This window comes from Ranitomeya variabilis, chromosome 3 (genome assembly GCF_051348905.1).
Source record: "Ranitomeya variabilis isolate aRanVar5 chromosome 3, aRanVar5.hap1, whole genome shotgun sequence".
NCBI classification, from domain to species: domain Eukaryota; kingdom Metazoa; phylum Chordata; class Amphibia; order Anura; family Dendrobatidae; genus Ranitomeya; species Ranitomeya variabilis.
In genome coordinates, this window is record NC_135234.1 from 299298645 (window position 1) to 299313123 (window position 14479).

Here is a 14479-nt window from a genome sequence, read left to right on the forward strand (position 1 = left end):
CGATATCACAGCGGGATCCAGATCGCTGCTGCGTTTCAAACACAACGAGATCGCTATCCAGGACGCTGCAACGTCACGGATTGTCGTTGTTCTCGCTGCAAAGTTGCTTAGTGTGAAGGTACCTTTACTGCTTTGCTCCCTAACTAAATAGCTTAATGCGAGTAGGCGGGTGTAGCCTGCTGAGCAGGAGCCAACTTTATTACTTAGATTGTAATTCTTAGTGTCAGCACCATACACCCCATGACTTCCTGTATTCCCCCAATAAAGATAAAAAAAGATTTTATGCCAAGTTCAAAAATTCTCTTTCACTTCAAATCAAAGGGAAATAATATAGAATCAAATTTGAACAGCAAGCCCATAGTATCATGTCACAATTTATTAGTATAACACACATTTAACACGTGTCTAATGTCACGATTAATAACCAGGCTTCCAACTCAAGTATTTAAAGAGTAACGGTCTTTTTAATTTTTCTTTTAAAAAAATCAAGTGAAAAGAAGAAACTTTGTAACATAACTTCGAGAAATCCAATTCTTTCTCCTGAAGGACTGATATTTCATTCTCTCAATTCACAGGTCAAATCAGTCTTCAGTGAAGACTTTCTCGTTTATTACTGAGATAGGAAAGGGCAGTTCATGGTTATAAAACTGTTTGGATAACACTGTTTTATGAGAACCTGTAGCAGCACCTTTTTGTCTGCCTCTAGCTCCTCAATCCTCCATTTAAAAACACCAGCTGCCATCTCCTATCTCCGTAACAGAAAAAAATATCTTCACACAATACAGATTCTACCCATGAATTGAGAGTGAAACATTAATCTAAGAGTAGAAAGAAGCCAATTTCTTAGAAAAGATATGTTAAAAGGTTTCTTATTGTCATGGGTGCTATTTGGTTAGAAAAGAGAAAATTAAAAAGGCGGTTACTAAATAACATTCTGCAGCTCTTCACAGGTTGACAGTGGGTTACAAAGGTAAATAACTTTTGAGTTAATGACTAGCATTGCATCAGATACACAGAAAAGCTTCTCCTCTCGTTACCTACAAAGAAATAAGACAGAAGCTATGTATCGATCATGTACAAGACACAGCAGTTCCTGAAGGCCTATAGCAAGCTAGCATTTAATGAAGATACCTGGCCACATATCAATGACTCTTCATGGTCATGGATTGCTCCTCAAATGAATAGAAACTTAGAAATCTCAATACCGTGCTGGAGGATGCTGCTTACCTAACTGGGCATTCTGCTTGTCACATGTGTACTATGATCAGATGAACTAAACTCTTATATAAAACATTAAATTATAGCTTTTTCTTCAACAGGAAGGAAAGGAAAAAAAAATAAAAGCATAAAAAATTAAACACAGAGATAACAATATAGGATAGATAGATAGATAGATGTAATCCATCAGTAAAAGAGATAAAAAAAAATAATGGATGAAAATGATGCTTGTAAAATGAAGTTTATAATGAAGTGATAAATGTCCTTCTGTGGGACAATCACTCTCTCTGCTCCATTTTCACTTTTGGTGGTTTTAAAAACGTCCGTGCTTTCTTTTCCTTTTTGCCTTTCTTGTGTTGTTGGAAATTTCTCCAACTGTCAACACGCCCATCTCTGCTTTCCTAAAAATAAAGATAAGGAATATTAGCATTCAAAGATGAACAAGCAAATGGTAACAGAACAAATTACTCTCAGGGTACTGTCACACAGTGGCACTTTGGTCGCTTCGACTGCACGATCCGTGACGTTCCAGCGATATCCATACGATATCGCAGTGTCTGACACGCTACTGCGATCATGGACCCCGCTGAGAATCGTACGTCGTAGCAGATCGTTTGAAACTTTATTTCGTCGCTGGATCTCCCGCTGTCATCGCTGGATCGTTGTGTGTGACAGCGATCCAGCGATGCGTTCGCTTGTAACCAGGGTAAACATCGGCTTACTAAGCGCAGGGCCGCGCTTAGTAACCCGATGTTTACCGTGGTTACCAGCGTAAAAGTAAAAAAAAAAAAAAAACATACATACTCACATTCCGGTGTCTTTCAGGTCCCTTGCCGTCTGCTTCCCGCTCTGACTGACTGCCGGCCGGAAAGTAAGAGCAGATCACAGCGGTGACGTCACCGCTGTGATCTGCTTTCACTTTACGGCGGCACTCAGTCAGAGCGGGAAGCAGACGGCAAGGGACCTGAAGGACACCGGAATCTGAGTATGTACGGTTTTTTTTTTTTTACTTTTACGCTGGTAACCAGGGTAAACATCGGGTTACTAAGCGCGGCTCTGCGCTTAGTAACCCGATGTTTACCCTGGTTACCCGGGACCTCGGCATCGTTGGTCGCTGGAGAGCGGTCTGTGTGACAGCTCTCCAGCGACCACACAACGACTTTCCAACGATCACGGCCAGGTCGTATCGCTGTTCGTGATCGTTGGAAAGTTGCAGAGTGTGACAGTACCCTCAGCCACAGTGGCAATTGGTAAGGATCTGGAGACTTTTTTTTTTCCTTTGAGAAATTGGAAACAAGACTGAGCCCATTATAGAAAATGGGTTCTTCCGCTTTTGTTGGGTTATAATTAAACTGATCTGTATTTCACACACGAGTTCCGTTTCTCTTTAAAGAAAGCCCCTTAGTGACGGAGCCAATTTGCAGCTTAAGGACCAGGCCAATTTTTACAATTCTGACCACTGTCACTTTATGAGGTTATAACTCTGGAATGCTTTAATGGATCCTGCTGATTTTGAGATTGTTTTTCGTAAGATATTGTAATTCATATTAGTGGTAAATTTTTTTCAATATAACTTGTATTTATTTCTAAAAAAAAATGGAAGTTTGGCAACATTTTTTAAAATGTTGCAATTTTAAAAAACTTAATTTTTGTAACCTTAAATCAGAGAGTTGTGTCACACAAAATAGTTAATAAATAACATTTCCCACATGTCTACTTTACATCAACACAATTTTGGAAACAATTTTTTTTTTTTTTGTTAGGAAGTTATAAGGGTTACAACAAAATTCACAAAACCATTTTTTTTTTATTTTAGGGACCATCTCACACTTAAAGTCACTTTGAGGGGTGTACATGACAGAAAATACCCAAACATGACACCATTCTAAAAACTGCACCCTCAAGGCGCTCATAAACACATTCAAGAAGTTTATTAACCCTTTTCGTGCTTCACAGGAACTGAAGCAAAGTGGAAGAAAAAAAACATTAACTTTTTTTTTTTTTTTTTTACAAACATTTTACTTCAGAACCAATTTTTTTCTTTTCACAAGTGTAAAAAGAGAATATTGAACCACAAAATGTGCTGTGCAATTTGTCCTGAGTACCCCCATATTTGGGTGTAAATCACTGTTTGGGCGCACGGCAGAGCTTGAAAGAGAAGGAGAGCCATTTGACTTTTTCAATGCAGAATTGGCTGGACGCCATGTCGCGTTTGGAGAGCCCCAGATGTGCCTAAACAATGGAATCCCCCCACAAGTGACACCATTTTGGAAACTTATAACGTAGAGCTGGGAAGATAAAAAATTGTATTTTTTCCACAAAAATGATTTTTTTTTAGCCCGCAATTTTTTATTTTCCCAAGGGTAACAGTAGAAATAGGACCCCAAAAATTGTCCAATTTGTTCTGAGTAGGCTGATACCCCATATGTGGGGGTAAACCACTGTTTGGGCGCATGGCAGAGCTCAGAAGGGAGGGAGCACCATTTGACTTTTTGAACACAAAATTGGCTGGAATCAATGGTGGCGCCATGTCGCTTTTGGAGACACCTGATATACCTAAACAGTGGAAACCCCCCAATTCTAACTCCAACCCTAACCCCAACACACCCCTAACCCTAATCCCAACCCTAACCTCAACACACCCCTAACCCTAATCCCAACACACTGCTAACTACAAACCTAACCCTAATCCCAACTAGAACTCTAATCCCACTAATCCCAACCCTAATCCAAATCCTAACCCTAATCCCAACACACCCCTAACCCAACCACAAACCTAACCCCAACCCTAACTCTAATCCCAACACACCCCTAACACTAACCACAAACCTACCCTAATCCCAACCCTAACTCTAATCCCAACACACCCCTAACCAAAAACCTAACCCTAATCCCAACCCTAACTCTAATCCCAACCCTAACTTTAGCCCCAACCCTAAGGGTATATTTCCACGGGCGTAATCTCTGCTCTTTGGATGCAGCGGATACCTTGCTCTGCCCAAAGCGCCACCCTTTGTTGTACATGCGGTGATTCCGGATGTGTTCATTGAACACATGCGAAATCACTGCATCGTATTTATAGACTGTTATTTATCTTGCGGAGACGGAGCGTCTCAGAAAGATAAATAGACATGCTGCGGTCTGGAAAGACGAGCCGCATGTCCGGTTATGCAGGGCCACCAGATGTGGCCTTGCAAGCATAGTGGAGATGGGATTTCATAAAATCCCCTCCACTATGCAGTAACATCTGGACGCTGCGGATTGGACGCTGCGGCTATGCGCAGCGTCCAAACCGCAGAAAATCCTAAACGAATCCTTAACGTGGAAACATAAACTAAACCCTAATTTTAGCCCCAACCCTAACTTTAGCCCAACTGTAACCCTAATGGGAAAATGGAACTAAATGCATTTTCTTTATTTTATTATTTTTCCCTAACTAAAGAGGTGATGAGGGGAGCGGGGGAAAATAATAAATTAGTGATAGGGGTTTGTTATAAGTCTCCAAAAATAATGGAAGCAATGGAGAATATCCTCATAATGCAAATAGATGAAGCTGCGTCTCAAGGAGAAGTCATTATTATGGGGGACTTCAACTACCCTGAAATAGATTGGGGAACAGAAACCTGCAGTTCCAGCAAAGGTAATCCGTTTTTGACAACTATGAGAGACAACTACCTTTCACAACTGGTTCATGACCCAACAAGAAAAGGGACACTGCTAGACCTAATATTAACCAACAGGCCAGACCGCATAGCACATATAAGGGTTGGGGTCATTTGGGGAATAGTGATCACAAAATAATAAGTTTTCATGTATCCTTTAATAAGATGTGTAGTAGAGGGGTTACCCTAAACTTCAGGAGGGCAAATTTCCAACGGATGAGAGATGATCTTGGTGCACTTAACTGGGACGATATCCTGAGACATAAAAATACACAAAGAAAATGGGAGATGTTTATGAGCATCCTGGATAGGACATGTGCACAGTATATACCGTATGGGAATAAACATACTGGAAATAGGAGAAAACCAATATGGCTAAATAGAGCTGTAAGGGGCGCAATAAGTGACAAAAAGAAAGCATTTAGAGAATTAAAGGAAGTAGGTAGTGATGAGGCATTAAATACAGAAAATTAAATAAATTCTGTAAAAAGCAAATCAAGGCAGCGAAGATCGAGTCAGAGAGACTCCTTGCCAGAAAGAGTAAAAATAATCCCAAAATATTCTTTAACTACGTAAATAGTAAGAAACTAAAAAATGATAGTGTTGGCCCCCTTAAAAATAGTCTGGGTGAAATGGTGGATGAGGAACAAGCCAATATGCTAAATGACTTTTTTTCATCAGTATTTACACAAGAAAATCCCATGGCAGACAATATGATCAGTGATAACAAAAATTCCCCATTACATGTCATCTGCTTAACCCAGCAGGAAGTACGGCAGAGTCTAAAAATCACTAAAATTGACAAATCTCCGGGCCCGGATGGGATATACCCCCGAGTACTGTAGGAATTAAGTACAGTCATTGATAGACCATTATTTTTAATCTTTAAAGACTCCATAATAACAGGGTCTGTACCACAGGACTGGCGTATAGCAAATGTGGTGCCAATATTCAAAAAGGGGACAAAAATTGAACTCAGAAATTATAGGCCAGTAAGCTTAACCTCTACTGTGGGTAAAATCCTGGAGGGTATTCTAAGAGATGCTATGCTGGAGTATCTGAAGAGGAATAACCTCATGACCCAATATCACCATGGGTTTACTAGGGACCGTTCCTGTCAGACTAATCTGATCAGTTTCTATGAAGAGGTGAGTTCCGGACTGGACCAAGGGAACCCAGTGGAGGTAGTGTAAATGGACTTTTCAAAAGCTTTTGATACGGTGCCACACAAAAGGTTGATACATAAAATGAGAATGGGCATAGGAGAAAATATGTGTAAGTGGGTTAAGAGCTGGCTTAGGGATAGGAAACAAAGGGTAGTTATTAATGGAGCACACTCGTACTGGGTCGCGGTTAGCAGTGGGGTACCACAGGGGTCAGTATTGGGCCCTCTTTTTAACATTTATTAATGACCTTGTAGGGAGCATACAGAGTAGAATTTCAATATTTGTAGACGACACTAAACTCTGCAGGGTAATCAATACAGAGGAGGACAATTTTATATTACAGGATGATTTATGTAAACTAGAACCTTGGGCTGATAAATGGCAAATGAAATTTAATGGGGATAAATGTAAGGTCATGAATAAGATGTATAACTATGTGCTTAATTCTGAAACTCTGGCAAAACCGTCAAAGAAAAAGACCTGGGAGTATGGGTGGATGACAATCTCATATTTAGTGGCCAGTGTCAGGCAGCTGCTACAAAGGCAAATAAAATAATGGGATGCATTAAAAGAGGCATAGATGCTCATGAGGAGAACATAATTTTACCTCTATACAAGTCACTAGTTCGACCACACTTAGAATACTGTGTACAGTTCTGGTCTCCGGTGTATAAGACAGACATAGCTGAACTAGAGCGGGTGCAGAGAAGAGCGACCAAGGTTATTAGAGGACTGGGGAGTCTGCAATACCAAGATAGGTTATTACACTTGGGGCTATTTAGATTGGAAAAATGAAGGCTAAGGGGTGATCTTATTTTAATGTATAAATATATGAGGGGAAAGTACAAAGACCTTTCTGATGATCTTTTTAATCATAGACCTGAGACAGGGACAAGGGGGCATCCTCTACGTCTGGAGGAAAGGTTTAAGCATAATTACAGACGTGGATTCTTTACTGTAAGAGCAGTGAGACTATGGAACTCTGCCGTATAATGTTGTAATGAGTGATTCATTACTTAAATTTAAGAGGGGACTGGATGCCTTTCTTGAAAAGTATAATGTTACAGGTTATATATACTAGATTCCTTGATAGGGTGTTGATCCAGGGAACTTGTCTGATTGCTGCACGAGGAGACGGGAAGGAATTTTTTTCCCCAATGTGGAGCTTACTCTTTGCCATATGTGTTTTTTTTGCCTTCCTCTGGATCAACATGTTAGGGCATGTTAGGTTAGGCAATGGGTTGAACTAGATGGACTTAACCCCTTCATGACCTTGGGATTTTTCGTTTTTCCGTGTTCGTTTTTCACTCCCCTCCTTCCCAGAGCCATAACTTTTTTATTTTTCCGTCAATTTGGCTATGTGAGGGCTTATTTTTTGCGGGACGAGTTATACTTTTGAACGACATCATTGGTTTTACCATGTCGTGTACTAGAAAATGGGAAAAAAATTCCAAGTGCGGTGAAATTGCAAAAAAAGTGCAATCCCACACTTGTTTTTTGCTTGGCTTTTTTTGCTAGGTTCACTAAATGCTAAAACTGACCTGCCATTATGATTCTCCAGGTCACTACGAGTTCATAGACACCTAACATGACTAGGTTATTTTTTACCCAAGTGGTGAAAAAAAATTCCAAACTTTGCTAAAAAAAAAATAAAAATTGCGCCATTTTCCGATACTCGTAGCGTCTCCATTTTTCATGATCTGGGGTCGGTTGAGGGCTTATTTTTTGTGTGCCGAGCTGGCGATTTTAATGATAGCATTTTGGTGCAGATACGTTCTTTTGATCGCCCGTTATTGCATTTTAATGCAATGTCACGGCGACCAAAAAAACGTAATTCTGGCGTTTCGAATTTTTTTGCCACTACGCCGTTTAGCTATCAGGTTAATGCTTTTTTTTATTGATAGATCGGGCGATTCTGAACGCGGCGATACCAAATATGTGTAAATTTGATTTTTTTTTTTATTGATTTATTTTGAATGGGGCGAAAGGGGGGTGATTTAAACTTTCATATTTTTTTTATTTTTTTCACATTTTTTTTTACTTTTGCCATGCTTCTATAGCCTCCATAGGAGGCTAGAAGCAGGCACAACCCGATCGCCTCTGCTACATAGCAGCGATCTCATGTTCGCTGCTATGCAACAGAATTGCAGGTGTGCTGTGAGCGCCGACCACAGGGTGGCACTCACAGCTACCGGCGATCAGTAACCATAGAGGTCTCAAGGACCTCTATGGTTACTGTCCTGACACATCGCCGACCCCCGATCATGTGACGGGGGTCGGCGATGACATCATTTCCGGCCGCCTGGCCGGATGCGGTAGTTAAATGCCGCCGTCTGCGTTTGACAGCGGCATTTAACTAGTTAATAGCGGCGGGTGAATCGCGATTTCACCCGCCGCTATTGCGGGCACATGTCAGCTGTTCAAAACAGCTGACATGTCCCGGCTTTGAGGCGGGCTCACCGCGGAGCCCTGCATCAAAGCAGGGGAGCTGACCTCGGACGTACTATCCCGTCCGAGGTCAGTAAGGGGTTAAAGTCTTCCTTCAACCTTAATAACTATGTTACTATGTATAAAGAGGGGGGTTATTTACTATATAATTCATTTTGACCACTGTGATAGGGTCTATCACAGTGACCAAAATGAACCAATAAGAAAAGTCTTCTAGCTAGCTAGCAGATCTCGCCAGGCGAACTGCGCATACGCCCACCATTTTCTTACCGGAAGAAGACGCCAGCGGCCGTGCTCAGAAGCAGGAGGACCCAGGGACACCGGAAGAGAATCGGAGACCCTATTTCTCTGTCCTCTAATGTGCGATCACATCGGAGGAAATTAAATGGCAAATCGCGGGGTTTTTTTTTTTCGATCACTGTTATACGGTTAATAACAGCGACTGCAACTCGGGGGTCGGTAAAACCGACCCGAATCATGTTCTCTGGGGTCTCGGCTACCCCAAGCAGCCGAGACCCCGGAGAAAATACGACTCTGGGGGGTGCTATACACTTTTTCCACAGCGCCATTAAGTACTCTTAACTACCGCCGTTAAAAAGATTATCGGCGATCATTAAGGGGTTAAATTTCCGTCCTGTTTCTTTCGTTAAACAAAAGACAGAAAAAAATGTAGGTGTGAATATAGCCTTAGGCTTTCTTCAGACAGATTGTAGCTTGTTGACTTTTGAAAGCTTTTTTCCAAATGCCGTTGGGGAGAAGAAACATACTTCCACCCCTTAACGGCGTAGTTAAGGGTACTTAAACCACAGTGCCGTTAATTAACGGCGCTGTGGAAAAAGTGAATAGCGCCCCCCAGAGTCGGATTTTCTCTGGGGTCTCGGTTGCCAGGGGTAGCCGAAACCCCAAAGAACATGATTCGGGGTTTTTTTACCGACCCCCGGGTTGCAATCGCCGGTAGCAAAAAAAAAAAAAAAAGCGATTTCCCATTTAATTTCTCTGTCCTCCTATGTGATCACAAATCAGAGGAAAGAGAAATGGGATCCCCGATCGCCCCCCCCGATACTCACCTGTCTCCCTCGGTGCTCCTCGTGGCTCCCGATGGGCGCCGCCATCTTGTTCCGGCCAAAAAGTGGCGGGCATGCGCCCGCCGGCCGGCACCCGGAGGATATGCCATGATCTGCCGGCCGGCAGCTAGAGGAGTTTGGGCTAAATTTAGGGTTAAGGTTGGGGCTACATTTAGGGTTAGGGTTGGGGCTAATTTTAGGGTTAGGCTTCTTTCCAGGGTGGATAAAAATCAATGTTTTTTAAAAAAAATCAAAAAAATCGGATTTTTTTGATTTAAATCGGATTTTTTTGATTTAAATCGGATTTTTTTCAATAAACTGCTTTTTGAGGAAAATATTTTACCATCCAAAGGTTCTTCCATCATGAGATAAAGCTGAGTTGTTTAACTCAGTAGAATAAAGGCTGTATATGTGTAACATTCACAATGCCATGCTCTTCCAGAGGTTTCTGTAGGATTAGTGGGCAGTTTCTCTCCTATATTATCACAGACGCTCGCTTTACTTACGCAGTTCTCAAAACTGAATTTGACTCCGAAGAGGTCCCAGCCTCTTCTTCATGGCAAAAATGTTACAACATGAACAGAGTTGAGAAAAAGACCTTAATCCTATTGTTCTACAAACCTATGAATACAGAATCAACCCCTTCAGTGCCAAGTCCAAGAAGTTAGACAATATGTTTCTGATTGTTTGGAGTGGAATAGATCTGCACAACACAAGAAGAATGTGAATCTAAGTGTTTTGAGGAGGAAGGGCAAGCAGACAAAAAAATGAAAGTGAAACTTTGAGCACAATACTGCAGCATAGCCACAGACAGACAAGTCTGGATCTGTTTGTGTGTACGATCTGAGGTTTATTACATTCTTTCCTTATAATGGCAGCAGGCCGTAAAAGAGACCCAGTTTGGGAATATTTTAATGAAGCTCCTTCGCCTATCGGTAAGGCAGGCATGCGTGCAAAATGCAAACGATGCAACAAAGAGATGCAAGGCCTGGTGGCGTGAATGAGGCAACATCATGAGAAGTGCGGTGATGAAGATGACCAAAGAAACACTTCACTATCAACATCTTCATTTCCCTTCTGGTTGCAGTTTTCATAATGTGATTTCAAACGGCAAACAAGTCCTTGGATATCCTTTTGACAGTATTTGCACTTTGCTCTTGCACCTTTCTTTCCAAGATCTGCTGCTGGCATCTCAACAAAATGAACCCAAATAGGGTCTCTCTTACGACCTGCCATGGCTCACACAGATCACTTATGAAGTTTGATTGTTACTACAGCCAAGTACTGCTGACTATCCAACAAGTTTGGGCATGTCAACTGAATGGAAAAAGAAACTAAACCAAAAGTGAAACCAAGCTAGAAGTGTGGAATTAAAGGGGCAGTATGAACAAAATGTGGAGGCTATTAATAGTTTATACAATTAAGACATGCTGCTTTTAAACACCTACCTATTGCCATATAGTAAAACAAAAAAGATTTTTACTTACTTTGGGGTCCCCCCCTCACCCTGGCGTTAGATCGTTGCCCCTAGTTTCGTCCGTGTAACTATGGGCGCACATGCGCACTGCTCTCACTTCTCATTTTAATCGTGATTTATATTAAAAAAAACCTTTTGATTTAAATCAGTGATTTAAATCATGATTAAAATCATGATTTAAATCGATCCGATTTAAATAGAAAAAAATCTTTTGATTTAAATCGTGATTTAAATCATGATTTAAATCGGCGTGATTTAAATCAATCCACCCTGCTTCTTTCACACTTGCGACGGTACGGGGCTTCGCAATGCGTCGGCCCGACGTACGTTGTGAAAATTGTGCACAGTGTGGGCAGCGGATGCAGTTTTCAAGGCATCCGCTGCCCAGTCTATGTCCTGGGGGAGGGGGTGGAGTTGCGGCCGTGCATGCGCGGTTGGAAATGGCTGACACGACGTACAAAAAAACGTCTCATTGAAAGTTTTTTTGTGACGACGGTCCGCAAAAACACAACGGATCCAGTGCACGGCGCATGCGACGTGTGGCCATCCATCGCGATCCGTCGGCAATATAAGTCTATGGGCAAAATACGCATCGTGAGGGCACATTTGTATGATCCGTTTTTTGTCCAAAATGACGGATTGCGACGGATGCCACACGACGCAAGTGTGAAAGTAGCCTTAGGGCTAGGGTTAGGGTTGGGGCTAAAGTTAGGGCTAGGGTTAGGGTTGGGAAGTATAATATCTGATTAGTATTTACCAAAAGAATAAACAAGAACTAATATAAACAATATCTTTATTTGAATCAAAAAATAAGAATAACAAAACTTGACACACCATCAAAACCCCTCTTGGTAAGAGTGGGTTAATAGAAACTGGCCCGAAAATACAAGGGTAATAGGTGGGAGCACAATATTAAAGTATAGACTCTACGCGTCCCTAAAATCCTCCCTGCCTGTCTGCGGAGGTTGGCACCCTCTTGGACGCAATGTGGCGCCCCCGCTCCTCAACGGCTAACCCTATAGGCCCTATGGGTCCCTAAATTAATTTGTAGATGCTATAGTCTGTGGATATCGCAAAATTGCCCACACCTCAGGGCCCAAAAATAATACACACAAATCGATGCCAGATGATAATTCACCAAAGTGTCCTGGTAAAGAAGGCCTGGTCTGACCGTAAACCACCCCTAACCATGTAAGCTCAACCTGCTCTAATGGCTATTACGCCCTCCAAAGTCCCTACTCGGACCACCCTGCCTACCAGCGGAGGTTGGCACCCTCTTGAGATCAAAATGGCACCCCCGCTCCTCGGCGGCTGTCCCTTTTGGCCCTAGCCGAATCCCTGCGAAAATATGGGGATCCTATAAATAAGGTGGTGCCTACGGGGCTACAATAGTGAACCACAGTAACAGGTAGATATACATCACGGTTCAGCCAACACTAAAGCCAAAATTGGTAAAACACATAAACCAGGCTAACAACAACCAAGGTATTTAAACGCAACCCACCAAATTTAGTTGCAGCTAATTCACACAACAAAGGGGAGGTATAGTAACTCCACTCTCCAAATGCACACAGATGCAGGTACACTTACAGTAGCCTTTTCAGCCTGATAAATCTTGTATTCACAGTGTAACTTAGTGCAAATCCATACCTTGTTTAAGAGTACACAAATGGTGAAAAACCAATAAATCATTAAAAACTCTGATACACTTATCTGTGTTCAGGTCTCGCCTCTACGCGTTTCCCCCCATGATATGGTTCCTCAGGAGGCATATGGGAAAAAGACTTTCCGTGTGTTCCAACCACATCAGAGATACATGCTGTGCCTGATTGCAGGGTTAGGGTTGGGGCTAAAGTTAGGGTTAGATTTAGGGTTAGGGCTAAAGTTAGGGTTGGCATTAGGGTTACATTTGGGATTAGGGTTAAGGTTAGGGTTGGGATTAGGGGTGTATTGGGATTAGGGTTAGGTTTGAGGTTAGGGTTGAGATTAGGATTAGGGGTTTGTTGGATTTAGGGTTTTGATTAGGGTTATGGTTGAGATTAGGGTTGTTTTGGGGTTAGGGTTGTGATTATCGTTAGGGTTGTGATAAGGATTATGGATCGGGTTGGGATTAGGGTTAGGGGTGTGTTGGGGTTAAGGTTGGAGTTAGAATTGGGGGGTTTCCACTGTTTAGGTACATCAGGGAGTCTCCAAACACGAAAGCCAATTTTGCGCTCAAAAAGTCAAATGGTGCTCCCTCCCTTCTGAGCTCTGCTGTGCGCCCAAACAGTGGTTTACCCCCACACATGGGGCATCAGCGTACTCGGGATAAATTGGACAACAACTTCTGGGGTCCAATTTCTCCTGTTACCCTTGTGAAAATAAAAACTTGGGTGCTAAAAAAATCTTTTCTGAAAAAAAAATATTTTTTATATTCACGACTCTGCATTATAAACTTGTGAAGCACTTGGGCATTCAAAGTTCTCACCACACATCTAGATAAGTTCCTTGGGGGGTCTAGTTTCCAAAATGGGGGTCACTTGTGGGGGGTTTCTACTGTTTAGGTACATCAGGGGTCTGCAAACGCAACATAACGCCCACAGACCATTCTATCAAAGTCTGCATTCCAAAACGGCGCTCCTTCCCTTCCGAGCTCTGCCGTGCGCCCAAACAGTGGTCCCCCCCACATATGGGGTACCAGCATACTCGGGACAAATTGGACATCAACTTTGGGGTCCAATTTCTCTTGTTACCCCTGTGAAAATAAAACCTTGGGGGGCTAAAAAATCTTTTTTGTGGAAAAAATATGATTTTTTTTATTTTCATGGCTCTACATTATAAACTTCTGTGAAGCAGTTGGGGGTTCATAGTGCTCACCACACATCTAGATAAGCTCTTTGGGGGGTCTAGTTTCCAAAATGGGGTCACTTGTGGGAGGTTTCTACTGTTTAGGTACATCAGGAGCTCTGCAAATGCAACATGACGCCCGCAGACCATCCCATCAAAGTCTGCATTCCAAGCGGCGCTCCTTCCCTTCCGAGCCCCGATGGGTGCCCAAACAGTGCCCCCCCCCCCACATATGGGGTATTGGCGTACTCAGGACAAACTGGTCAACAGATTTTGGGGTCCAATGTCTCCTGTTACCCTTGAGAAAATAAAAAATTGCAGGCTAAAAAATCACTTTTGAGGAAAGAAAAAAGGTTTTTTATTTTCATGGCCCTGCGTTATAAACTTCTGTGAAGCACTTGGGGATTCAAAGGGCTCACCACACATCTAGATAAGTTCCTTAAGGGGTCTAGTTTCCAAAATGGGGTCACTTGTGGGGGGTTTCTACTGTTTAGGCACATCAGGGGCTCTCCAAACGCGACATGGCGTCCGATCTCAATTCCAGCCAATTCTACATTGAAAAAGTAAAGCGACACTCCTTCTCTTCCAAGCTCTGAAGTGCGCCCAAACAGTGGTTTA

General features: G+C 42.3%; 1 protein-coding gene across 2 annotated transcripts in view; it reads right to left on the minus strand.

The window, feature by feature from the left end:
• Window positions 1-354: 354 nt before the first annotated feature.
• DNAJC8 (DnaJ heat shock protein family (Hsp40) member C8) overlaps window positions 355-14479 on the minus strand; it is a 325593-nt gene continuing 311468 nt past the window's right edge. For both annotated transcript variants that reach the window (XM_077295590.1, XM_077295591.1), the window contains exon 9: window positions 355-1619. In XM_077295590.1, the coding sequence (XP_077151705.1) occupies window positions 1497-1619 (123 nt within the window). In that variant the 3' untranslated portion in view covers window positions 355-1496. The remainder of the gene's footprint in view (window positions 1620-14479) is intronic.